The sequence below is a fragment of the Parasteatoda tepidariorum genome, chromosome 5 (assembly GCF_982258835.1).
Source record: "Parasteatoda tepidariorum strain Cologne lab strain chromosome 5, Ptep-v5.0, whole genome shotgun sequence".
Lineage (NCBI taxonomy): Eukaryota > Metazoa > Arthropoda > Arachnida > Araneae > Theridiidae > Parasteatoda > Parasteatoda tepidariorum.
The window spans coordinates 9,285,438-9,310,971 of record NC_141759.1 but is presented as its reverse complement, the minus strand read 5'-3'; the positions used below and the strand labels follow the sequence as shown (position 1 = coordinate 9,310,971).

Sequence of the window (25,534 nt, the reverse complement as noted above, 5' to 3'; positions counted from 1 at the left end):
TAGCATACTCCGGAAAATTTTTATTTCTACTAATATTATTATTCTCTCACAAACATATTGATAATGGTTAGCTGATAAAGTTGATTATATTCTTACAATTATACTGAAAACGAAATCTTACCATTCTTTTATTTATATGATTTTTTGTTGAAATTTACTTTAGATTATAGAAAAGGAAATTTGTTTATCTACCACACGAAAATGTTAATTATAATTAATATAAAATTTAAACTTCTGAGATCTAACGATTACCTAATTTATTCAGCAGACTTTCCAAATTTTAATAATATGAGAAACATCACCTCAGCCTTCTACGCAGATGATACAGCACTTATGAGCAGATCAATAAATCCCAAGAAGTCTGTTACTAATCTCAGTAATATCATACCTCATATCGAAACCTGGTGCACAAAATGGAAGGTAGCCATCAACACCACTAAATCTTCACTACTAATTATTAGGAAATCAAGTAAAAAGAAAGTCATTTATCCAAATATTACTCTCTTCAATGATGAAATACCACTAGTTTGAAAGGCCACCTACCTAGGCGTCACTCTTACTAGTTCTTTAAACTGGAATACCCATATTGAAAATATTATTAGCAAAGCGCAAGGAGCCTATAGATCTCTGAAACCAATATTAAACTATAATTCAAAACTATCTCTCAAAACAAAACGAACCCTATACCTCCAATGTATTCGACCGATCATCAGCTACGCAGCCCCTGCATGGAGCACAACCACTGTTAGTCAAAAAAAGAAACTGGAGATCACTCAAAATAAATTCCTCAGATATATCACAGGAGCCCCCAGATCCATGAGAATGAAAGAACTAAGACGAGAGTTAAAAATAAACAAAATAGATGAGCACATAGCTGAACTATGTGCAAGTTTCTTCAGAGATGCACTCTCTTGTCATACGTGCAATTACTTCAAAAATTTTGATTTTGAGCTCATCAAAGACAACATAAAATATAGCCCGGCAACCGCCTTTTTCCTATCCGACGGAGTTTTGTCCCGTAAATTTTGTAAATAGCTGTAAATACTTGTAAATAATTTTGCGCATTTATTATGTATTTCCCCTTTTCCCTGGGGCTATGTGGCTACTGTGCACCTGTGAAGCTCGGGGTAATACCTCGAAGGGAGGAGAGGCAGTCTGCCACAAAACCTCTTCTCTCTCTCTCAAACTTGTTTGTTCAATCTCACTACTTCATTTTAATTTTCTCTCAGTAAAAGATACTGAACCCCAACATTCACCTCTCAGTTGCGCTTCGGCGATTTATTATTTATTTCCACTCAGATGAATTAGTTGGAGCCCCTAGCGGGGCTGATGCTAAGATAACCAACACATATGAGTACATATGAGATCTAAGGATTCTGTCGTATTATTTTAAGATTAAGTAATACACAGGGCTCGAAAAAACTCAGAAATTTTACCCGTCCCCGGGGACGGCTTGTTCAACGATGAAACGAACCGCTGACGAACATCCTCCTTTGTCGAACCTTTGAAACTAACCCGTAGCTTCTAAGTAAATAAAAATATAATTTTCTCTTATTTATTACTAACATTCATATAAATTGCACAATGAATTAGTAGTTACTAGGATTACAAATACTAGAATTACATTATACAGTAATAAAAGAAATACTAGGTTACTAATAGTAAAACATAGTATTTCTTTTATGAAATAATTTATTTATTTTATGAAATAATTCAAATTATTAAGGTCAAGTTGTCTGGAATGTCAATTTATCCGAGAGTACTGCGTTTTCAATCAAATATAACGTTTGCCAGTTCCACAATCAAGCCAATGATTTACAGAGGTTTCTGCACAGAAATCTGAAAGGGGTTTTTCATTTAGGTAGATGTTCACAATTGCGTTTAACGCTTCTTGTTTAAGACCAGTACGTAATAAGTTTATTTATGTTTTTTTTTTTGTAAGTTTATTGCTGAAAAGCCTCTTTTAACCGCTGCATTACTCCCAGACAGAGAAAACATCAATTTCAGCATGTTGCTGTATTTCTAGATTAAAGAGTCATTTTAGAAGTGAGGCGCTAGACTCTTGTAAGATAACAAAAATGGAAAATGTATCACGAACCTTAACGGGAAAATGGCCGTCCGCGCGGACGTCGGGTTCGAGAAATTTGTTGTCCACAGGGAGTTTTTGACCGCCGAGGACGGGCGTACTGGCTGCTTTTCGAGCCCTGGTAATACATTCACCTGTGAAAACTTCAGCTGGCAGACGCATACCTGCCAACTCTTCCGGATTTTCCGGAAGATTTTATTTTTATATTTCAAGTGGTAGAAAGTATATACTATTTTTTCTTTTATTAACTTAATTTTCAGATGATTTTGATCACCACTATTCTTACAAAAATTAAGCACATATATTAATATGCGTTACTATCATAGTTGTTAACTTAAGCTTTCTCAAATACAGCATATTAGTTTGCTTAAAATTGAAGTTTTAATTCCATTTTAATACCACTGGGAAAAATGATAATGGAAGGGATTAAAAGTTGGCAGGTATGCAGATGTAATGAGTACAATGAGAATTTATTCTAAGTCAGCGGTAAAATTTAACGCCTAGAAGTTTACTCTTCGGAATACTTATGATCCAAATGCTACCTGCTCTGAAATAGTAATATTGTTTAGGTTTCTTTAAAATTGTATGTGGACACTTTTTTGAGAGAACGCGTTTTTAGTACAAATAAAGCATTATTTTGATTTGTGAGTGTAAAATCAACGCCTCCTATAACTAAAAGCCTCCACACGGTTTTTCATAGGAAGTCCGATCAGACCACTGTGTGAGAAGGATATCCACTTACTGAACGAGTCATTAATACAGAATATAGTTGAAATGAGAAAGTGGTAATAAATATATGACTAAAAATTTATTTCATTTATGAATATTACTGGTTTGCCTTATTCACTTGTCAACCACTGCAGGTTCAATTCTCAAATATATAAGATACATTTCTCTCAATTACTTTTATAAAAGGTTTTGGGTTCATGCCCACTACTGGTTCACTTTTTAAACAGTCTGCGCGGACTACTTATAAAAGACCGTGTGGAGGCTTCTTGATGTAGGAGGTGATGGTAAAATGCTATGGATTAACCACAATTTGAATGCCTTAAATCTTTTATTTTGAGTAACATATGTTGCAAATCATGTATCGAGAATTTCTAGAATAAAGGTAATTTTTAAATGTACATATGAAGTGCTTTTTTTAATACAAAATGTTTAACGCACTTGGCAAACTCTTCAGGCAATTTTTTTTTTTACGTTTCTGACTATTTCTTAATCTTATAATACTGTCACTTCAAATATTATAATAGTCTTAGACTTCGAAATTGGCTGTATCGCTACCACTAAAAAAATCTCCAAATGAAAGTGCTGTTGTTAGCAGCTCTGTCCTCGGCACTAATTTATAATCTATTTGTTAGCATACAATTCAAAAGAATACGAAATACGTTTCCAAGAAAATGAAATATTTATCTCCATATAAAAAATTTCCACAATAAAAGTAATCCTTGATATCTACCTTTGCAGTGTTGCTTTTAAAACAAGAAATTTACAAGGCCTGGCTTCTTATGTTTGCCATTATCACGTGAAATACTATGTAAACATAAAATTTTCCACTTTACAAAATTTTAGCTGCTGCCACTGCAAAAATTTTCCAAATGAAAGAGCTAATGTAAGCTGCTACGTTCTTGGAGATTTTGGGATCTATTTACTGGGAGTTGAAGCAAAATAAGCTTAAAGCAAATCCCTAAATTAATTATTAAGTAAAGAACTTCTACAATAAAAGGAACCTTTGAAATAAGTTTCCTTTGAAAACATTTCATTGTATAACTTAAAAAAACATCGCGTCACGTAACTTCTGATACATTTTTAGAAATTTTGCATTGGTGAATTAATGTCTTTTTTCTAAACCTAGAGGTAACTCCTTGACACTAAGAAAAGGCGTGAATTTCCTGTACTCCAATGGTACCTGCAAAAAAATAAATCACTGATTTTAATAATTTTCTTATGATGTATAAAAATCAATTAGTAAAATTAAAGGTTACTTACTTTTGTTGTTGAATGAGTTTTGATTCTGTAATGATGTAATATGTTTGCCATGCATAATTTGATCTCCATCAGAGCGAATCTCATTCCCAAACAGTTTCTTGGTCCTTCGCCAAATGGTAAATAAGCGTACTGAGGATGCCTTTGCGGAGATGAATCCATGAATCTAAAAACAAATAAAATGGAATTCGATAATCATGTTCTAAAAGGATGCAAGTGACATTATAGAAGCTTACACTTATAAATAAGATATCAGCTATAGTGTTTACCTTTTATAAAGTAGTTTATTATGCTGATTTCAAATCTGAAAACCTCTTCGATCTCGTACGACAGGTTTTGAAGATATCAGGGGGACTTTGGAAATTTACGTTATATTCCGCAAGCTTCCATCTGAGCGAGCTTTTTTTGAAATCTTACTAACCGTTCAGTAGTGTTAACTTGGTTTTACAGAGCTACTCTGACCCATTTCTGTTACAACTTTTTTAAAAAATTTTTAAACCTTCTTTCAAATTAACATAATGGCCGTGTTACAATAAGGTCAAGAAAAACGCCAACACAAAATAAAAATGAAGGATTCGTTATTACAAAATGTTAAAATGAATCGTATGATGTTACAACAATCAGTTGATTTAATTTTTTTAAAAAAATATATGCCTTAGTTTAAAATTTTAGTCCTCGAATTATAATAGGTCCTTAAAAAACTAAATATTTTTGGTTATTTGAAATAAGAAAATATACTTTCTTTAATTATACAATTTAGTTGGAAGAAGTTTAACTTCCATAGTATCCACGTTCGATTGTAAATGTTTGTTTTGTATGTGTGGTCGAAGTTAAGATAATATTCCACAACGACAGAGTAATTAAATTAAGGAATTTTTAAAAATCTCTTTTTCATTCACCTAAGTTTGATACTTTTTCCCGGACGCAACCGTATTTTACTGGAATTGAAGCATGCACACTTCAGGTGCAATTATTTCAAATCATACGTACAGGGGGCATACGGAATGAAACATAAGAGTGTGATATCTACTCCCTTTTGACAAAAATCAATTTTCATGGTGCAGCGTTAAATTTCCATGAAATTTACTTAAACTACACATTTTTGCCACAGATACAAGGAGCTTGCGAAATTTTTTCCAGAATGAATAATTTTCACCAGAACCACCTAATAAAGCTCCAAAAGAGCGAAAAGAAAAGCAAGGAAAAAGAGCACTGGAAAAAAGCATAGGTAAACAGCACAACTTTTGAATACCTACATGAATTTGCCTGTCCAATAAGAAAGAATACCCTGACTAACGTCATAGTTGCAAGACTAAAATTTGCAACCTAAATAATTTACTGTTTCACAAACGGTAACAACAGTTCCGATTATTAACATTTTCATAGCATAGCATACCATTCTTTATGCATAGCATTCGCCCCCAAGAAAATTATTATCCATGTTTTTACCTTTCGGGTTTAAATATTTCAGGATCTGGAAAATATTCAGCGTCATAATGCATTGCGTAAAGTGGAATAAGTATATTCATTCCCTTTGTCACCACTATCTCAGTGTCTCCTAATTTGTAATCTGCAGTTGCTACTCTACCTGACCTAAATAAGGAAAGAAAGAAAAAAAAGAAATTGTCTAAATGGAATGCTTTAAAATAAATTTTTCACGTTTCAACATTTCTAGATAACGTAGAACAACATTTGCAAAGAGACAAAACTTTCAGTTTTATCAACAAAATGTATAAACTATATATATTTACTTTATTTTAAAAATATCATAGATACCAGATGAATAGACGAATTGATAAATAACGTAGTTAAAATGTGACATAATTTATAATGAATTTTAGATGGTGTGATTGCTATTTCCCTATAGTGCTTTCGCTAGGGGATATTTAGTGTGTTATTTCATGTTTATGGTTTTCTCCTTCTCTGTTGATCCTTTTAGTTCGCTCATGAAAGGTAATTGCTTGTTTTATTTCATCTTAAAATATTTATATATACATATTATATCTTCACCATAAACTTCTGTCTATGGTCAACGCTACAGTTATTATTTATTTTGTTAGGTTGTCTTAAGTTATAATTTAAATAATGTTGAACAGTTAGTGTGACGTTAATTATTTAATTAGAAAAATATATATTGTGTATTTTTAGAAATATAAACTTCGTCACGAAGCAAGTATATAGATTTATTTTTGATCTTTTCTAAAATGGTTGTAGAAATTATAAACATAAACGGTGATAGGGTGACGCATATTGTTGGTGACGGAGCTCGCCTTTTGCGAGTAATCGTATGCATCTATTAATACAGTCAAACCCCGCTATAGTGAACACGGCTTATAATGAACTCCCGGATATAGTGAACGAAATGCTCGACACCTATACCTTGTTATACACCTTGCTATACACGTATAATGTTATTTTTAGTGGATATAGTGAACCAAAAAAGTGAGGAAGTTGGATATAATGAACTTTTTTCTGTCTTCGACTGATTCTCCCCCATTTTCTTTGTAATAATTTTGAAATTTCTACTTCAAAATAAATACATATACCGATTTCTAAAACCATCTATAGAAACTACTTTTATGTGCTTGAATGGCAGGTTAGGCAGTTTTAAAAAGCGGAATAACAGAAATTCAGGAAAAATTATCTGAGAGTCGGGAAGTGTTTCAATATCTGATGTTGAGGATTGCTCATCAGCTAAAGATTAAAAATTTTTATTTGTACGCAAGACGAAGAGTGATGAAAAATAACACATTTTTTGCTACTACATAATATTTTTTCAGTCATTTATATGAATATAATGTAATAAAATGGAGGAGTTTGGGAACCATTAGTGAAATTCCCTGCGTAACGGATATAGTGAACTCCCGGTTATAGTGAACCGAAATTTCGGTCTCTTGAAAGTTCTCTATAGCGGGGTTTGACTGTACTATACTTTACCGCAATATTGATAATATTGCAGACATGACTTAAAAATTGTTCAAGCTGAAATCAAAGTACTTTCGCGAGGGAAAAGTGACGGGCAACAGCTAAACGGAGAAAATATTTGGCTAATGCATTGTTTAAAACTAATTTACGCACTAGAATTAGAAAACGGGTTGAAGAATTAAAATATTCAAATAACCTTTGTTGTATTGTACGTTAGGCTTGGTTGCCATTAAAGTTTATATATTGTACAAGATTGTTAAGAAAGTCGACCAAGCTGGTAGCCAAAGGTGATTGCTAATATATTAAGGTATAGCTTAAGGTTTTATATAAACCTTAATAAATACCTAACATGGTTTAATATATACCGTTGGTAATATATTAAGGTTAATTATATTAAGGTAATATATTAAGGTTAATTATATTAAGGTAATATATTAAGGTTTAATATATTAAAGCAATGTATTAAACCTTAATATAATAAGGTTTCAAGGCCAATTTTTAAGGCTTTGTGTAGGAAAATCGTAAAAGACCTGCGTGCGATACAATGCTCAGCTGAGTCAAGTGAAGTCGTAACACAGTAATGCAGAGCTGCCAACTTTCTACACTTTTTTTTAAAAATGTATTCTAGAGGTAACTGTGTATATATGATTGTTTGCATTATTTTTTATTTATTTAAATATATCTTCCACACCACTACATATAAAATGATTTAAAAGTACTTATTCAAAGCCATTACTTCCAGCTTTTCTGTGGTGAGGCTTTTAAAATGTTGGTAAAATTACCAGAAACTCTGAAATCTTTGATTTTTAAATGTCTACCACTCTATAAAATATTTTGCAAAAAGCGTAGTAGTTGGCAGATCTGATATAATATTATTTAACCTCTTCGAGACGGGCGAGTCATATACACATTCCATACCTGCCAACTCTTTCGGATTTTCCCGAAGATTTTATTTTTATATTTAAAGTGGTAGTAAATGTATACTTTTTTCTTTTATAAACTTAATTTTTAAATGATTTTGATCACCACTATTCTTACAGAAATTAAGCACATATATTTATATGCGTTACTATCATGGTTGTCAACTTAAGGTTTCTCAAATACAACGTATTTGTTTGCTTAAAATTGAAATTTTAATTACATTTTAATACCACTGGGAAAAATGATAATGGAAAGGATTAAAAGTTGGCAGGAATGGCATTCTCAGGGAATCAGGGTTAGGAAAGATAAAACTGGTAGCCAAACTATTTTTATAGCAGTTTATTTGTAGGCGGGATAATAATAGTTTGCTTTATTTGATTCACCACATCAAAGTCGAAGTAAAAATTGTATAGTTGCATTTTTAACACTCAAATATTGCATGTTTTAAATTTAAAGTGAAAGTAAAGGTAAGTCTGTCAAATTAGGTATGCCAAAACCTGAGCTACCGTTTTCTATTTTTTGCTATCCTGATTCCGTACGAATGCATTTATGAGTCACCCGCCCCGAAAAGGTTAATGAAACTACTTACATTAACCCCTTGGGGACGGGTGATTCAGAAAAGCATTCGTACAAAATCAGAATCACGTTGTAATTAAATAAAAAACGGTAACTTAAATGTAGTCGTTGCTAATTTGACAGACTTACTTTGCTTTTACTTTAATTATTGTTAGTTTAATCACATATATAATCAATGTTAATTCAAAGTATAACTAAATAGTTTTATTTTGAACAAAGTAATGGTGAATTAAATAAATCAAAAAATTATAACTCCGCCCACAAATAAACTGCTAAAGAAATACTTTGATTACCAGTTTTATCTTCTTACCCTGATTGATGCGGTTTTATGCTGTCACGTATTTGTGACAGTCGGCGCGAAAGGGTTAAAGCAGGAGGATACATTCTCAAAGTTTCTGACACAACGGCATCCATAATCTTCATTTCTCGAATAGCATCATTTCCCAATTTTCCCTAAAATGTAGATTAACAGCACACTCATATTTAAGTCTTGTGAACAAGAAATGGCACAATGGAGATTAACAATTCTTAAATAATCTATAACTAATTGAATTAGGGGTCAGTTTTTACTCTTAAAAGTATTGAAATTTTGATGTTTTGTTGATGTTGATTTATTAACTAAATTCAAAACCAGCTCAACTGAAATGTTTGCAAATCTGTACGCAATTTTCATATAAAGTATAAAAAAGAGTGTTGAATTTTATAAATAAGTAAACAATATTGCAAAAATAAGTTTTTAATCCGTGGAAAATGTTTTAAATCATGCAAGAATAATGTACAAATATTTTTCAAGCCACTACATAATAAGGATTTTATATTGAATTCTTACAGTGAACTTTTTAAATCGTTACAAAGCTATGCAGTAACGATTATACTAACGCTAATTTTAAGTCGTTTTCACATCATAATTTTTTTTTATGGATAGCGACGCATTTACACTTCTTTGGAAGGTTTAAACTTCTTTAATTAGAGTAAAAGTTGGCAATGACGATTTTCGTAATTTTATAACTTATTGCATGAAAGGCAATCATATGGTATAGATTTTTTATTTTCGTTCAGTTTATCGATATTTACTCATACTATATTATACTCACGTGTTTTTCATATGCTTCATCTATTTCAAAAATTAATTTGTCTTGCCATTGTTGGTTCAAAGCCAGGACATGAGCCACGTAAGCTAGTGTTGATGCCGTAGTTTCATGACCAACAATGTAAAATAAGACACACTGTGCTACAAGCTCATCTTCCGAAAGCCCTGGGGAAAAAAACCTTTAATATTTTTTTTAATGCACGCAATAAGATATTGTTACGTTGTTAAGCAATTATATGAGTGTCAAAATTTGTACTTGCATTCTCAATCATATGATTAAGAATTATCAGTTTTTTCTTTCAATAAGGCAAGATCCCGGTCAAGTTTTACAATTAATGATGTTACTATTTTCTGACTCTTTCTTAACTACTGTCCTTTTTTTTCTACTGCGCAAGTTAGGGGGCGTTGTTTTTATGTTTATTTCAATTTAGTTGTGTCAAGCAGTCAGTTGTGTTATCTAGTTACTTGATTTTTGTTTAACACGTTCACGCCGGGGTGACCCACCGGTGGATCATGCTAGATTGTCTCATTGGGCGGAGCACCGGAGTAAAAACTATGGGCAAAGCAACTATGTGAATTTATTGCTTCTCTGATCACCATCAGCTCGGCCTCAAAAGCTGAGCAATAATCGGATGCTCTGGAGGAGGTCTTGGCAATGGTGACGCCATTATACTTTATGATTACTCCGAAACCTGTCCTGAAGTGTTGAGGTTTGACCTCCATCCTGGAGCCATCCGTATATATTTCTAAACCATTATTATTGTATAATGTTGTATATATATATATATATCATGATTAAATCAGGATTGAATCATCAGATTAGAGTGATCACAATTTATTTGTACTAGTTGGAATTAATATCTTGGTGCAACGAACGAGATCCTATCCTGTTTTCTTTTCTTTAATATGAAGGGCATGAAAGTTTAGTAATCACTATATGATATTAATGATAACTATATTTAACCGATAATAACCCCAAGAGATGTATGATTCATTGCACGATATTCCTTACGCTGTTTTCCTGGATTCCAATAAACTGACACTTTTTCTAAACGCCTAGCCATTATTAATAACCAAATAAAAGAAAATTTTGAAAATATTTATTGATTGAGTAAAGAATTTTTTTCCCCCTTGAGTTGTCAACGCAGTGAAAATTTTTAAGTAATTAAAAAGAGAAAGAGATGAAAAAAATTAGACACTGTTACTTTCACATGATTTACATAAGCGAAAACCATGCAATCTTACTAATTATTTCTGCAGTGCATTTGTAGTTGCCTAGGTTGCCATGTTTCCTACTTTGCAAAAGAAATTCAGATTTTGTATGCAATACAGAAATTTTATTACATTTTATAAACGTTGTTGAACAGCAGACTCAATTATTGAGACTGCGACTATCAATGCTCAACTCCGTAGCGTTGTAATTTTGAACCCAATTCAGAAGACAAGGGAGCTCCTGGATCAAGTATTGGGAAAAAATCTGCTTTCGTGGAAGACTTTTGATCAAACTAACCCGCATTTGCGTTACACATGGAGAGGAAAACAACCCACGGATAGCCTAGTGGCAAAGGGACTTTAACCCATGATCCGTCTACCACTGAGGATATTTAACGTCAGCACTGTGGTAGTTGCGATCAGGGAGCGAATTTTGTATCGACTAGATGTTACTGGGATTCGGGTCACTTCATTGAAAAGTTAGAGCGCTATCCCCTGATCCACAATGGCTTGCAATACGGACATTGTCAATAACATTTAACCTCTTGGGGACGGGTGATTCATAAAAGCATTCGTACAAAATCAGAATCAGGATGCAAATAAATAAAAAACGGTAGCTTAAATGTAGGAGATGCTAATTTGACAGACTTACTTAAGTTTAATCATATACATATTCAATGTTAGTTCAAAGTATAACTAACTAATTTTATTTTGAACTAAAGTAATGGTGACTTAAATAAATCAAACAGTTTTAACCCCGCCCACAAATAAACTGCTAAAGAACTAATTTGGTTGCCAGTTTTATCTTTTTACCCTGATTGATACGGATTTATGCTGGCACGTATTTGTGACAGTCGGCGCGAAAGGGTTAAATAAGATAGATAATCATGCTATGGAGTTATCAATAGTTTTTAATATTAAGGATAATGTTCATTTGTTTATGCTTTTGCGCTGTGTCTGATTTATCACTGTAAAAAAATTGCAAAACACATAAAATTTTATTGTTTTACCTATAAGTGCTTAGTATGCTCTGGAAAATATTTGCTTTCACTAATATTATTATTTTCTCACAAATGTATTAATAATGGTTTGTTGATATAGTTGATTGATATATACACAAATATATTAATAACGAAATGGTTACCATTCTTCTATTTATATGCTTTTTGTTGAATTTTACTTTAGATTATAGAAAAGAAAAACGAATTTTGTTTATCTACCGCACCAAAATATTAATTATAATTAATATATTTTTAAATCCTTTGAATTAAGCTAATGAATGCTCACTTAAATTTTACTATATTTAAATAATACATCCGCCAGTGAAAACTTCAGCTGGTCGATGTAATGAGTACGTTATGAGATTTTATTCTTATTAAGCGGCAAAATTCAACGCATAGAATATGACCAACGCCGCCTATAACTGAAAGCCTCCACACTGTTTTTTATAGGTAGTCCGATCAGACAACTGTGAAGGATATTCACTTTTCGAACGAGTCACTTAATACAAAATCTAGTTAAAATAAGTAAGTGGTAGCAAATATATGACTAAAAATTTTTTTTATTTATGAATATTATTGGTTTGCCTTATTTACTTGTCAACCACTACAGATTCAATTCTCAAATATATATGATGAATTTCTCTCAATTACTTTAAAAAAAGGTTTTGGGTTCATGCGCACAACTGGTTCACTTTTTAAATAGTCTGCGCGTACTACTTATAAAAGACCGCGTGGAGGCTTTTTCATGTAGGAGGTGATGACTTGACTCGTCGGCATATAATCCAAATGCTAACTGCTCTGAAATCGTATAATTGTTTAGGTATCTTTACAATTGTATGTGGACACTCTTTAGTGAGAACAGAAGATGTTGAATCATTTTTGGAAATGCTGGCGAAAAGGTTACTTGTTAAATTTAAGATCAGCTAACACGAGTCAAAATGTAAAAGAGTTTAAACTCAATGACATAGTGTTAATTGACGAGGAACTTTATCCTAGAAATATTCATTTTTCATTTGGTAGAATAACTGAAGTTTTTCATGGAAGGGATGGCAAAGTCCATTCTTGTTCAATAAAAACTCGAACAGGAATTATTGGAAGGCCAATTCAGCTTTTATATAATATGGAAATTAATAACTAAAGAAAAATTGAGTGTGAAATTTTAACATATTTGTAATGCTGTCTAATGTTGTATTTTCTTATTAATGTTCATTTTTTCTTTAGTAGATTTCATTCCAGAGAAGCTGAAATGTCAAGTCTGGTAAACTGTTTACTATTTTGTAAATTTAAATTACTTAAATTTGGTGGGGAGTGTCGCCGAATACCACCAGATGGAGTCTTATAATGTAAAAAAAAAGAAGAAAATATTGTTCAAAGAATCCAAAGAAGGCGGATGAATGCTTAAATGTGTAATGTATCGAAATAAAATTTTTTGTTATTGTTTTTGAATCGATCGCTCAACTTTGAATTTCACATGCTATCCGCTGACCCACCATGGCTTGGAATACCGAAATTGTCGCTAACACTTACACAAGATAGAAAATAATGCTATGGAGTTTTCAATAGTTTTTAATATTAAGGATAATGCTTATTTTTTGATGCTTTTGCGCTGTCTCTGATTTATCACTGTAAAAAAATTGCAAAACACATAAAATTTTATTGTTTTACCTGTAAGTGCTTAGTATTCTCCGGAAAACTTTTGTTTTCACTAATATTATTATTCTCTCACAAATGTATTGATAATGGTTAAATGATATAGTTGATTTCCCTAAGCAGGGGAAAAATCTTCTAAATCCTGAAAGCTACAGACCTATTAGTTTGCTGACCGTATTTTCAAAAATTTTTGAGAAGATAATCCTCAACAGACTAAAGCCCCATCTCAGTTTTATCCCGGATGAACAATTCGGTTTTCGAGAACACTTATCCACCACTAAACAACTAGTGAGAATTATTGAGAATATTAACCAAGGATTCTTCAAAAAAGAAACAACAGCGCTCCTGATGTTGGATGTGGCCAAAGCTTTTGACCGAGTCTGGCATCAGGGCCTCGTATACAAGCTCATAAATTTCAATATCCCCAAAGATCTAATACTACTAATTAATAATTATCTGACAAACAGAACTTTTCATATTAAGATCAATACAGCATTTTCTTCCGCTAGAAACATTAAAGCAGGAGTTCCGCAAGGTTCAATTCTCGGCCCTGTGCTCTACCTAATTTATTCAGCAGACTTTCCAAATTTTAATAATATGAGAAACATCACCTCAGCCTTCTACGCAGATGATACAGCACTTATGAGCAGATCAATAAATCCCAAGAAGTCTGTTACTTATCTCAGTAATATCATACCTCATATCGAAGCCTGGTGCACAAAATGGAAGGTAGCCATCAACACCACTAAATCTTCACTACTAATTATTAGGAAATCAAGTAAAAAGAAAGTCATTTATCCAAATATTACTCTTTTCAATGATGAAATACCACTAGTTCGAAAGGCCACCTACCTAGGCGTCACTCTTACTAGTTCTTTAAACTGGAATACCCATATTGAAAATATTATTAGCAAAGCGCAAGGAGCCTATAGATCTCTGAAACCAATATTAAACTATAATTCAAAACTATCTCTCAAAACAAAACGAACCCTATACCTCCAATGTATTCGACCGATCATCAGCTACGCAGCCCCTGCATGGAGCACAACCACTGTTAGTCAAAAAAAGAAACTGGAGATCACTCAAAATAAATTCCTCAGATATATCACAGGAGCCCCCAGATCCATGAGAATGAAAGATCTAAGACGAGAGTTAAAAATCAACAAAATAGATGAGCACATAGCTGAACTATGTGCAAGTTTCTTCAGAGATGCACTCTCTTGTCAAACGTGCAATTACTTCAAAAATTTTGATTTTGAGCTCATCAAAGACAACATAAAATATAGCCCGGCAACCGCCTTTTTCCTATCCGACGGAGTTTTGTCCCGTAAATTTTGTAAATAGCTGTAAATACTTGTAAATAATTTTGCGCATTTATTATGTATTTCCCCTTTTCCCTGGGGCTATGTGGCTACTGTGCACCTGTGAAGCTCGGGATAATACCTCGAAGGGAGGCGAGGCAGTCTGCCACAAAACCTCTTCTCTCTCTCTCAAACTTGTTTGTTCAATCTCCCTACTTCATTTTAATTTTCTCTCAGTAAAAGATACTGAACCCCAACTATTGACCTCTCAGTTGCGCTTCGGCGATTTATTATTTATTTCCACTCAGATGAATTAGTTGGAGCCCCTAGCGGGGCTGATGCTAAGATAACCAACACATATGAGTATGAGTATGAGATATAGTTGATTGATATATACACAAATATATTGATAACGAAATGTTTATCATTCTTTTATTTATATCCTTTTTGTTCGAATTTACTTTTGATTATAGAAAAGGAAAACGAAATTTGTTTATCTACCGCAACAAAATATTAATTATAATTAATATAGATTTTAATAATCTACACTTTAGTGATTTATTAAGGGAGATAATATTCCTTTAAATTATACATCCGCCAGTGAAAACTTCAGCTGGTAGATGTAATGAGTACATTATGAGAGTTTATTCTTAATCAGCCTATATTCTGAAATCGTATTATCGTTCAGATTTCTTTACAATTGTATGTGTACACTTTTTAGTGATACGCGATTTTAGTGCAAATAAAGCACTAATTTGATTTGTGCGTGTGGAACATCATAGATAAACCACAGTTTGAATGCCTTAAATCTTTTATTTTAAGTAACATATATATTGCAAATACAATATATGAAGACGTAAGGGATCAGTGGTTTGCTGAGATTGCGAAGATATGCGGTTCAATTCTCAGCGGTGGCTTTTCACAATGACAGTTGACCACAAAGGAGACATTGTGGACCCTCAACCTCCATGTCCGGATATTTTTGAGAAATACTTTGTGCGTTTTTTTTACCAATATATGAAATCTTACTTTCTATAGCTTTATATAGAATGTCTAAAATTGACCGACAAAGTTCCAAATAATTATTATGGCATTAGCTCCAAATGATGTTTTATGTACTACTACCAAACATTCAAAGAAATGCCTAATGACAAACATGTAAACTCTGGGAGTACAAATCCTAGTGAAATGGAACCCCGAATTAGGTACGATCAAGTACTTGTATATAAATTGAACGATAAATTTGTTTCCTAATGTAATTATTATGGTTCCGTTAAATTGAAAAGTATTAGGTTTAACGGAAAATTCTGGCAACGACGGAATGCTACCATTTTAACAAGTATAATAAGTCAAGGTGAATTTATACCTTTCAATATGTATCAGTTGTACCGATTAGTTTTGTTGGACAGTTTCTTTATAAGTGTAAATATGTATATATGCACTTTCTTTTTTCCGATATATATGATCTGTCTCTTTCAGCTACAGCATTACCATTGAGTTAAATACTCTACAACATTCTGTAAAATGAGGCTCGTGCTTTCGTGAATATAACCTTATTGTGGACCTAATAATTGTCTCGAATTACTGTATATGTTATAGAAGAAACGTTCATTCTCGTTTTTTCCACAAGAGTATGAATAGTTGAGTGAAATGAGTTTGAATATGAGAGTATGAAATGCCAATTTGCTTTTAAACTATAATTCAAAAGCAATGAGGCATTTCATAGTTTTTTACAAAACAACGAAATTATCTTTAAATATAAAAACAAAACAAGTGAAATTAGCACCAATTTAGATAAGTTAAAAACTATAATAATACTTAAATTTGAACTATAATTCAAAAGCAATGTGGCATTTCGTACTTTTATAAAATAAAACAACGAAATTATCTTTAAATTTAAAAACAAAGCATAATAAAATTAGCACACATATAGATAAGTTTAACACGTTCACGCCGGGGTGACCCACTGGTGGGTCACTCTAGATTGTCTCATCATGGCAGCGCACTGGAGTGAAAACTGGTAACAATAAATTTCATTTTTTAGTTTTTTTTCCGGGAATAATAAAAATCCATAACTACCAATTGTTTTTAACGGATGCAATTTTTTTATTGAATTGCTTCTTCGCCGTGATAAATTTCCTTACAGTGAATTGTTATTGTTGAGAATTGATTAACTCCTCCTGAATATTATCTAATATTGAAATAGATCTTCTACCAGTATTTTCACTTTTCCCGACGTGAACGTGTTAAAAAAAAGATGTTTAAAATTTAGAACCTACAGTTGTATTTCAACTGTTTAGGCACCTCACTGTTTGTTACGCATCCATATTGATCTGTTTCATCTTTTTCTTCCAACATTCTTTCCCTCTTCTCTGGTTTTTGTTCTTCAACGGCATCCATCAGACTTTGCAAAAAATCATCGTACCTCTAACATAAAAGCAACAAGCGAATCAGGCATAACTTTCAAAATTTAGCAAGATCAAAGGCTGGAAGAATTTAAGAAATTGTGTTGTTATCCTTAATTCTAAAGGCTTTAATTTCAAGTCGATTGCAAGACTGTTTATTTTCTTCGCTTAGTGGAGAAAAAAAATTTTCATGGTAGTAAATTTTATTTTTTAATATCTGATTCTTTGATAGTAATTTTGATATAAAGTTATATTCCACGCCACTATTAGTAAATGATTTAAAAGCTCATATGAAAGATCACCTGCTGTTCTGTCTTTGGTGGTGAGGCTTCAAAAATGTTGTGAAAATTAATTAATACTCCGAGAGCTTTAATTGTCCACAATAAAGCCTTAATAGTCTGTCATTCAGTAAAATATTTTGCATAAAGTGTTGTAATTGGTTGCCCTGAATTTAGAGTAGCTATAATCAGAATGAGAAGAAAAAGAGTGATACCCGAGTAACAAGGTCTATCGTAAAATTCCGTCCTCAAAAGAACGTTTCCGATTATACGACGATTCAAAAGGTGCCATTATAAAATAAAGTTCATTGGGCATCTATCCTTTTGAAAAACTTGTTTAATTTAAAAAAATAATAATCAATTGCAATCAATAAAAGTTCTTACTTTGTGTTTTCCGGCATAAAAATAAAAAAATGAAGATAATAATCTGTAAATATTGGTAAATAAGTCGCTGGAAAAGTTGCTATATTGAAAAACTTTGAGTGGAGGGCGAATTATCTCGTCTCTAACTCTTGGTGAATATTCCTTGCAGACGAGCTGTCTCGTCCTCGAGATGAAGGAGTTAAAATGATCTGAAATAATTCTATTGTGATATTTTAAATTAAAAAGTAGAAAACACCCTCGTTCAAGTACAAAGGTCCTACCATATTTACCCCAAAAGCCAGTTTTCTGGTGGCTACAAAATAAGGCATTCACACCTCCTCAGCAAGAAATGAGTAAAAATAAAAATACACAAAATAATTTTCTAACACTTGGGCAGAAACACAGTATTAAAGTAGGCAGGTCTTTCAGAACGCATAATATACAACACTCGCCGGCCAAAAATATCCGGACATCCAAAGTGGTATGGACTGAGACTCATATTAATATGATGTTGGTCTCCCTTTTGCCTAGATGACTGTCTGCACGCGTCTGGGAAGACTTTCCACCAGTTTTTGATAAGTGGACACATGGGAATTGACCTCCAGACTTCCATGACAGCTGAAGTGAGTGCTTGCTGTGAGGAGGGTTGATTTGGCTGGCTATGTAATCTGCGCTCTTATTTGTCCCAAAGGTGTTCTATTGGATTTTGATACGGGCTCTGAAAAGGCCAGGCCAGTATTTGAACACCCATTTCTTCAAATCACGTCTGTGCAAGCCTCGATGTGTGAATAGAGCAGTTATCCAGCTGGAAGAGAAATTGGCCAAAATATTGCCATAGAGTTGAGAGTGCAGAGCATTGTTCAGAAAGTCAGCATACATCTCAGAGTTCATATTTCCAACCACAGGAACTAACGGACACAGGCCAAGCCACGAGAAATACCCCTATACACCATTATGCTTCCATCACCATGACAACCGCGTGTCTGGATACTTTTCAGACACGCGGAACACCGGTGTCTCTTTCTTCTGTTTTTCTTAAACCTTTTTAATTTCAAGCAAAAATATATTTTGAAATTTTTTTAATTATAAAAAAAAAACAGTCTAATGGTTTCTAAAAACATCCAAAATCCAAAAAAGTACTTAGAATTTTTTTTCTCCATTCATACTGAAAATTTCCTCAACAATTGATTTAGTAAATTAAAGAAATTTTAATGATGAATAGCTGTTTCTCATACATCTACATAAGTGCAAATTTGAAACATTATTATTTGGAAGTGACCCATGTATGGAAGATTTTTCCTTTCTCGCTGAAAAAGACACCGGTGTTCCATGCTGTTATTTATCACCATAAATTATTAAATAGCTAAATCTAACATTTTTCACTTTGACCTAAATCAATAAAAAGTATTCTATAAAGTGTGAAGTATGTTCAAATTATGTAAAAATTATGTTTAATAATAATTCTGCGTCACATGGTTAATTAAAATAAAATATTTAATCTTTTATTTGTACCTGTCCTTTCTCTCTTCTTTCTTGTATGACATCTAAAACGATTCTCTTGAAGAAATCTATGGATTTTAATTCCTCTAATCTAAAGAGATTCAGCAAAAATTGGGGTACCAGAGCTTCGAAATTAATGAGAATGGAAAAATTATTAAGTAACTGAAATGAAGAAAAAAAAAGTGCAAACAAGAAAAAATATATAAACTATCATGGTTTCTAAATTGCTTAACTGAACAGTGGGAAAGCAGGTTTTTGGACGTACCTAGAACCGCCATTGGGGTCAATTTGACCCTCATGAGAAATTGATGTTATTCTAAAATAAATGATTCTTTAATTGTTAAAAATATAATAAGAAAGGGTTTTTAGAGATTTAGAAAAATGTTATGATTAGGACTGGGCGATATTAGAAATTATATATCGTGATGCATCGTTAGTTTTGCATCGCGATACAGCGATGTCGATACATTTAAAGAAAAAAATATAGTATTTTTGAATTTCATTTACTTGTAAGGCACAGAAAGTCAGATTTCTATCAAAACTTCATACTCAGATTGATTTAAATCAATTTATAAATTTGGAAGATATATATGTTTTGCTTAAGAGAGATATTAAATAAATTGACTACAATGTACAAATCTTACTTAAAATATTTCTTGAAATGTTTGTTTAGAAATTCATAATACGCGTAAAACAAAGTGCTAAAAACATTTTTTAAAGCGTTTTTTACGAATTAATATTTTCTTGTACTATTATGCATAAATAATTACATAATTAAGTTTGATCGTAATGTTCAATTTCTAAATGAAACGTTAAAAACTATTTGTATGTTTAAAACAAAGTGCTAAATAAATTTTAGAAAAAAAAAACGCTTTTGAAATACTATTTTTTATTATTATCATTTCAGTTATTATAGTTCTATTATAGTTCATTTACGTCACTCTAGAACTGCAAAATGGGCTATTGGCGACGGTCTGGGAAACATCCCTGAGGATGATCCGAAAACAATTTTGATCCTCTGCAGATGGGATGGCACCCCCGCTTCGGTAGCTCGACCACCTGCACGCGAAGTCGAGCACTTTACGATAGAACAGTTTAACGAGGACCAATACCGCACACCCTCGGTCCCTACGCAGACTGATCCAAGTGGTCACTCACCCGCACACTGACCGCAGCCAGTAATGCTTGACTTCGGTGATCTGCAGGGAACCGTGTCTTAACGATCAGTCCACTGCGGGACCTTATCATTTCAGATAAATAATTAAATTAAATAATGACTGAATTATGAACGAAAAACAAAGTAAGATTTAATTTCTTAAAAATAAAAAAATTGTGATATTCGATAATATATTTAGCTAATTAACAAATAATATGAAAATAATATTTAAAAAAAAAATTATTATACTCTCTAATAAAACGAAGTGCTAAATAATTTAAAAAAATGAATAAAATACGCAAACCTTTCAAATTTTTTTGTATAAACAAAGTTGATTGACTTATGTCCAAATCCAAATGACAAAAATAAATTTTGTTTTAACTTTATTTCTAAAAATAAAAGCAACAAGATTTATAAATTTAAAATCAGTAATAAAAACTCATTAAATTATTAGAAGTTTCATCCAAAAACTTTTAATAAATTAAAAGAAAGTAAAGAAATAACCTAACAAATTCAATTCTTTATGGGCGCCTAAATTAGATTGCCGATAATTTTCACATTTAAAAATAAAAAGAAGTTTTATTAAAAAAAAAACTTATCTAATTAATGAAGAAACTCTTCTTTATATATTCTTTTCAATAATAGATTGCCTTCAGAACAGGGTAACATCGGCGATCACGAAGTTAGTCCCACTGAAAATAATCTACAAGAAAAGTCGCGACAAAGAAAAAAAAAGCTAAGAGGTACGAAAAGGAACATGCGATATAACGATATGTGTTCTCAAAACTCTGATTCTACAGCTCACCAATCAAGGCCATTTCAACATAACGAAACGAACATCGTCTTCCACAGCGCGAGTCGACATCGGAACGTAAGAGAAGAGTCTTATATCGCTATATCGTTATCTTATATCCTTTCGTGTCTTATATCGCTATATCGTTTTGCGCTCGTTGTCTTTACTCGACGGCTTAAATCAGATTTCTGATGCATCGCCTTGAATGAAAGTCGCTGTATCGTCTTGCCGATATATGCGTTAAATCGATATGTCTCGATACATCGATTTATAACCCAGTCCTAGTTATGATAGTAATGAACGTATGGGGATGATGTAGGACCCCCCTTTTGCTTCGAAGATAGTCAGCTTCTCTTTTCGCTTGTTTTTGATAGGTAACCCTAGATATTGTCTTCCATTCGTCCATCGCAGCTGGAGTTTTGGCTGTGAGGATTGCCATCACCTACTACATCAAAAAGCCTCCACACGGTCTTTCATAAGTAGTCCGCGCAGACTGTTTAAAAAGTGAACCAGTTGTGCGCATGAACCCAAAACCTTTTATAAAAGTAATTGAGAGAAATGTATCATATATATATGAGAATTGAATCTGTAGTGGTTGACAAGTGAATAAGGCAAACCAATAACATTCATAAATTAAAAAAAAATTCAGTCATATATTTCCTACCACTTTCTTATTTTAACTAGATTTTGTATTAAGTGACTCGTTCGGAAAGTGAATATCCTTCACAGTGGTCTGATCGGACTACCTATAAAAAACCGTGTGGAGGCTTTCAGTTGACTGACTAAGTAATATGCATTTTAATTCGTCTCAAAGAAGTATCGTATTTAGATAGGGGCTCTAAAAATGCCAGTCCAGATTTTGAACACCCGTTTCGTCAAGCTATGGATGCGCAAGTCTTGCAGGGACGAGTAAATGAAGCAGTTATCGATCTGGAAGAGAAACTACCCGAAATATTGCTTTGGGAAAGTGATTTTGTCCAGAATGTCTAGAGACATTTAAGAGTTGATGTTTCCAACTACAAGAACTATGGCATCTAAACCAAACTATGAAAACATCACCAAATCTAGGTCCTTAGGTTGTTATCCGAATAGTTTTGACCATATAGTGTACATGTTACTGTTAAAGTTATAAATCCGGCTATTAATAATACTAACCATTCAATATTAATAATAACCGCTTCCTTTGATCAAAGTAAGAAATATCGGAAATTATTCCCATGAATCGGTTATTAATAACCATAACCCATGAAGTTTGGTTAATGTGATTAAATGGTTTATATAGCATTGGGACTTGGGTGGGCCTCCTTATATACGTGTTACGTTTAAAGTGACAAATTCGGTTATTATTAACACTAACCGGTCAATATTAATAATAACCGTTTCATTTGATCAAAGTCAGAAATAAATAGGGGAGATTTCTGTATTGTGATCAGTGGCAGAATAACCACCAACTCTGGCAACAGTCCGTAAAATACTTTTTAAAAGAAAAAAAAAAATTGGACCGACTTGAAGAGTTTAACTCATAACCTTCCCCGGGCAAACATCTACATGTTTTTTTTTAAAATTTTTTTTAAAACTTTTTCTGTTTAAAATCAATTTGGCGATCGTAGTTGACGTGGCAGATCACGTTGCGGAAATATCCCCAATAAAAACGGGAAAGAATGCCAATGACCGAACTTCATTGGTTATTATTAATAATAACCGGCTAATGTGATAAATTAGCTTAGTTTATAATTTGGTTAGTATTAATAATAACCGACTATTCGCATTGACCGTAGCATATATTTATATATGAATGCTCTTTTTACAGCATTTTTTATGAGTCAAATATTTAAATTATTTATCGGGGTAATTAATAAGATCTGATAAGTTCATACTTACATAGCAAAATTATCCGAAAAATATTAAACGCTTGATTACTTTCCTTAATCATTTTGACAAAAATATGGTCAGGGTTGTTAATAGAATCTACTTTAGTTGCAAAAGCTGCCAGTGCAATGACATCTGTCACAAAAGCCCCAAATAACCTGAAACAAAATTTAAAATTTCATTTCAAAAGCAAACTAATAACCATGACTTTTTTTTTAAACTGGATTTCTCAGGAACTCTTCGACCGATTCTGCTCAAATTTTTTATTTTCCCATAAAAATAATACATTCTTTAAAATGAAAAAAAATTTTATACCTAACAATTCAGAATTTTTTGGACTATCATCAAATAAAATAATCAAAAATAATAAATCATAATTAAAAAAATATTTTTTGCATGAAATTATCCTTTGGGCAAGTAAATTTTATAAATCAGAGCAAAAATTTTTCTATTCACTTAGTTTTCGTGATATGGCAAAATATGCAAAATTTAAATTAACATTAAGGGGTCCAGGCTTTTGGCCGTTCTCTTGATCAAACTATTAAATTTATATTTCCCAGATTGCGGCTACCTCCATATTTTGAGGGTCAAGAATCAAAATCTGTCAGAAAAAAAGGTATGTTTATTCAGAAAAAGTACGTTTTTGCGTTTAATTTCTGACTTAAAATATCCTCTTCATTTAGTAATTATCGTATTTGAGGTCACTCTTCCTTTCTCTATGATTTTGCGTTATGTATTTCATTGGTGATACGGTTTCGGCATAAGACCAGTGATTAATCACCCTATTTCAGTTTACCGACTAATCAGTAGGAATCATCAGAGGCTTCGACATGAGGGGGATTTGGGGAAATCCGTTTTTAACCCTATCGCACCGGACTGGACATGTGCTGTCCCAGTCTGGTAAATTTTTGATATTACGGCTGGGACAATATATGTCCCAGTTACTGAAAAATATCTAGGACAGAAAATAACGCCCACTTTGGTCTCCAAACCGAACGCTGGAAATGGGATAAATCTCGGCCATTGGCGCGAAGCGCCACTTACCGATTCATCGGAACTGTTTAGTCATAATGTGGAATGACGAAAATAGTTCAAAGTTGTAGTATGTTTAGAGAATCAAGTCCTTATAGGAGTGGGTCTTGGATTGAAAGTTCAGGAACATCACTGAGAAGGGGAATTCCCCTTTAGCAGAGTTTGTAGTAGGCTAAGCACCTCTTGGTCCTTCATGAGCTCTTGTAATTCCTTCATGAGTGAAACAAGGCGATGTGCTGATGATGCAGGAGTGTGAACTTTAGTGTGGGTTTTCTTCCTACTGGGGCGGGCCTCGCACCCAGAGAAGTTTGAAGTGTGATCCTTTCTGCAATTGCAGCATGTAGCTGGTGTGTCTCTGCTTTTTGTACACTGATACGAAAAATGCCATTCAGCACATTTCATACAACGTGGTTTTTCTGTGCACGTACGCTGAGAATGTCCGAATCCTTGACATCGGATTCACACCTTAGGTTTTCAGCCACCACTATTTCTAAATAATTCGAAGGCTTCTTCCTCTGGTGAAGGATCGAAATGAGTCGAAAGAGAATTTACCCTGGTAACATGTTGTGACAGCTCGCTTTTGTTAGTGAGTCTTCTGAAACTGAAAACACTGAAGAGGAGACCGACAATGAAGGCGTTTCACACGATGATTTGTTTGACGATGAAGTTGAGCTCCAGAACCAGAATCCACCGTCATTTTCATGGTCCCATCCAACTAACTTTGCACCACGAATGCCACTAGTTACTTACATCAAGGGTCAAACAAATTTCTCTATTGGCAACGAAGCCACCGAAGTGGATTCTTTCTTCAAGATCTTTCCCAAAAGCTTATTTATTTACATTGCCTAATGTACGAACGAAAGTACAGAAATGGAAAGAAAGAACATTTGGAAATGCTAGCAAGGAAGTCAATAAGCAAAGGCCATCTTCCTCCAAAACTATATCCTCATCATCAACAGCGAGACTTTTCAATGTTGGAAACCACTTCCCAATTGAGGGAAAAACGTGCAGAAGATGAAGATGTGCAGGGGCGGATCTACTTAAGGGCTTTATGGGCTGCAGCCCAGGGCCCCGTGGATACAAAGGGCCCCAGTCCCCACTGAAAACAATAGGTGATATTTTGAATTAAAAAAGTATCTAATATTAAAGAAAAAACTATTACAAGGTTGGCAACCCTGAGATCAATCAATATGCACGTGCGCGTTTATCGAACTGAACGGGGAATTCCCGTCGCTTGTCTTTGGTCAGTGTATTTTTTCGCGTCTATATTACGGGGGACTTCCAGCCGCGCCGCTAACGCCCGACGTAATTTTGTTTTTTTTCCTGCACTTCTGTTCTCGTCGTCAAAGTGACAAACTTGTTTAGTTTATAAATGATAAGTTACAAGTTA

The 25,534-nt window shown here is 33.1% G+C and overlaps 1 protein-coding gene across 1 annotated transcript in view; it reads right to left on the bottom strand.

The window, feature by feature from the left end:
• Window positions 1-3,124: 3,124 nt before the first annotated feature.
• The window catches only part of LOC107436723 (cytochrome P450 3A11), a 65,823-nt gene continuing 43,413 nt past the window's right edge, over window positions 3,125-25,534 (bottom strand). The window contains exons 7-14 of the mRNA XM_087163393.1: window positions 23,125-23,270; window positions 19,307-19,419; window positions 17,028-17,175; window positions 9,589-9,749; window positions 8,851-8,947; window positions 5,522-5,660; window positions 4,076-4,238; window positions 3,125-3,995 (exon numbers count right to left, since the gene is read on the bottom strand). Of these exons, the coding sequence (XP_087019519.1) occupies window positions 3,918-3,995; window positions 4,076-4,238; window positions 5,522-5,660; window positions 8,851-8,947; window positions 9,589-9,749; window positions 17,028-17,175; window positions 19,307-19,419; window positions 23,125-23,270 (1,045 nt within the window). The 3' untranslated portion in view covers window positions 3,125-3,917. The remainder of the gene's footprint in view (window positions 3,996-4,075; window positions 4,239-5,521; window positions 5,661-8,850; window positions 8,948-9,588; window positions 9,750-17,027; window positions 17,176-19,306; window positions 19,420-23,124; window positions 23,271-25,534) is intronic.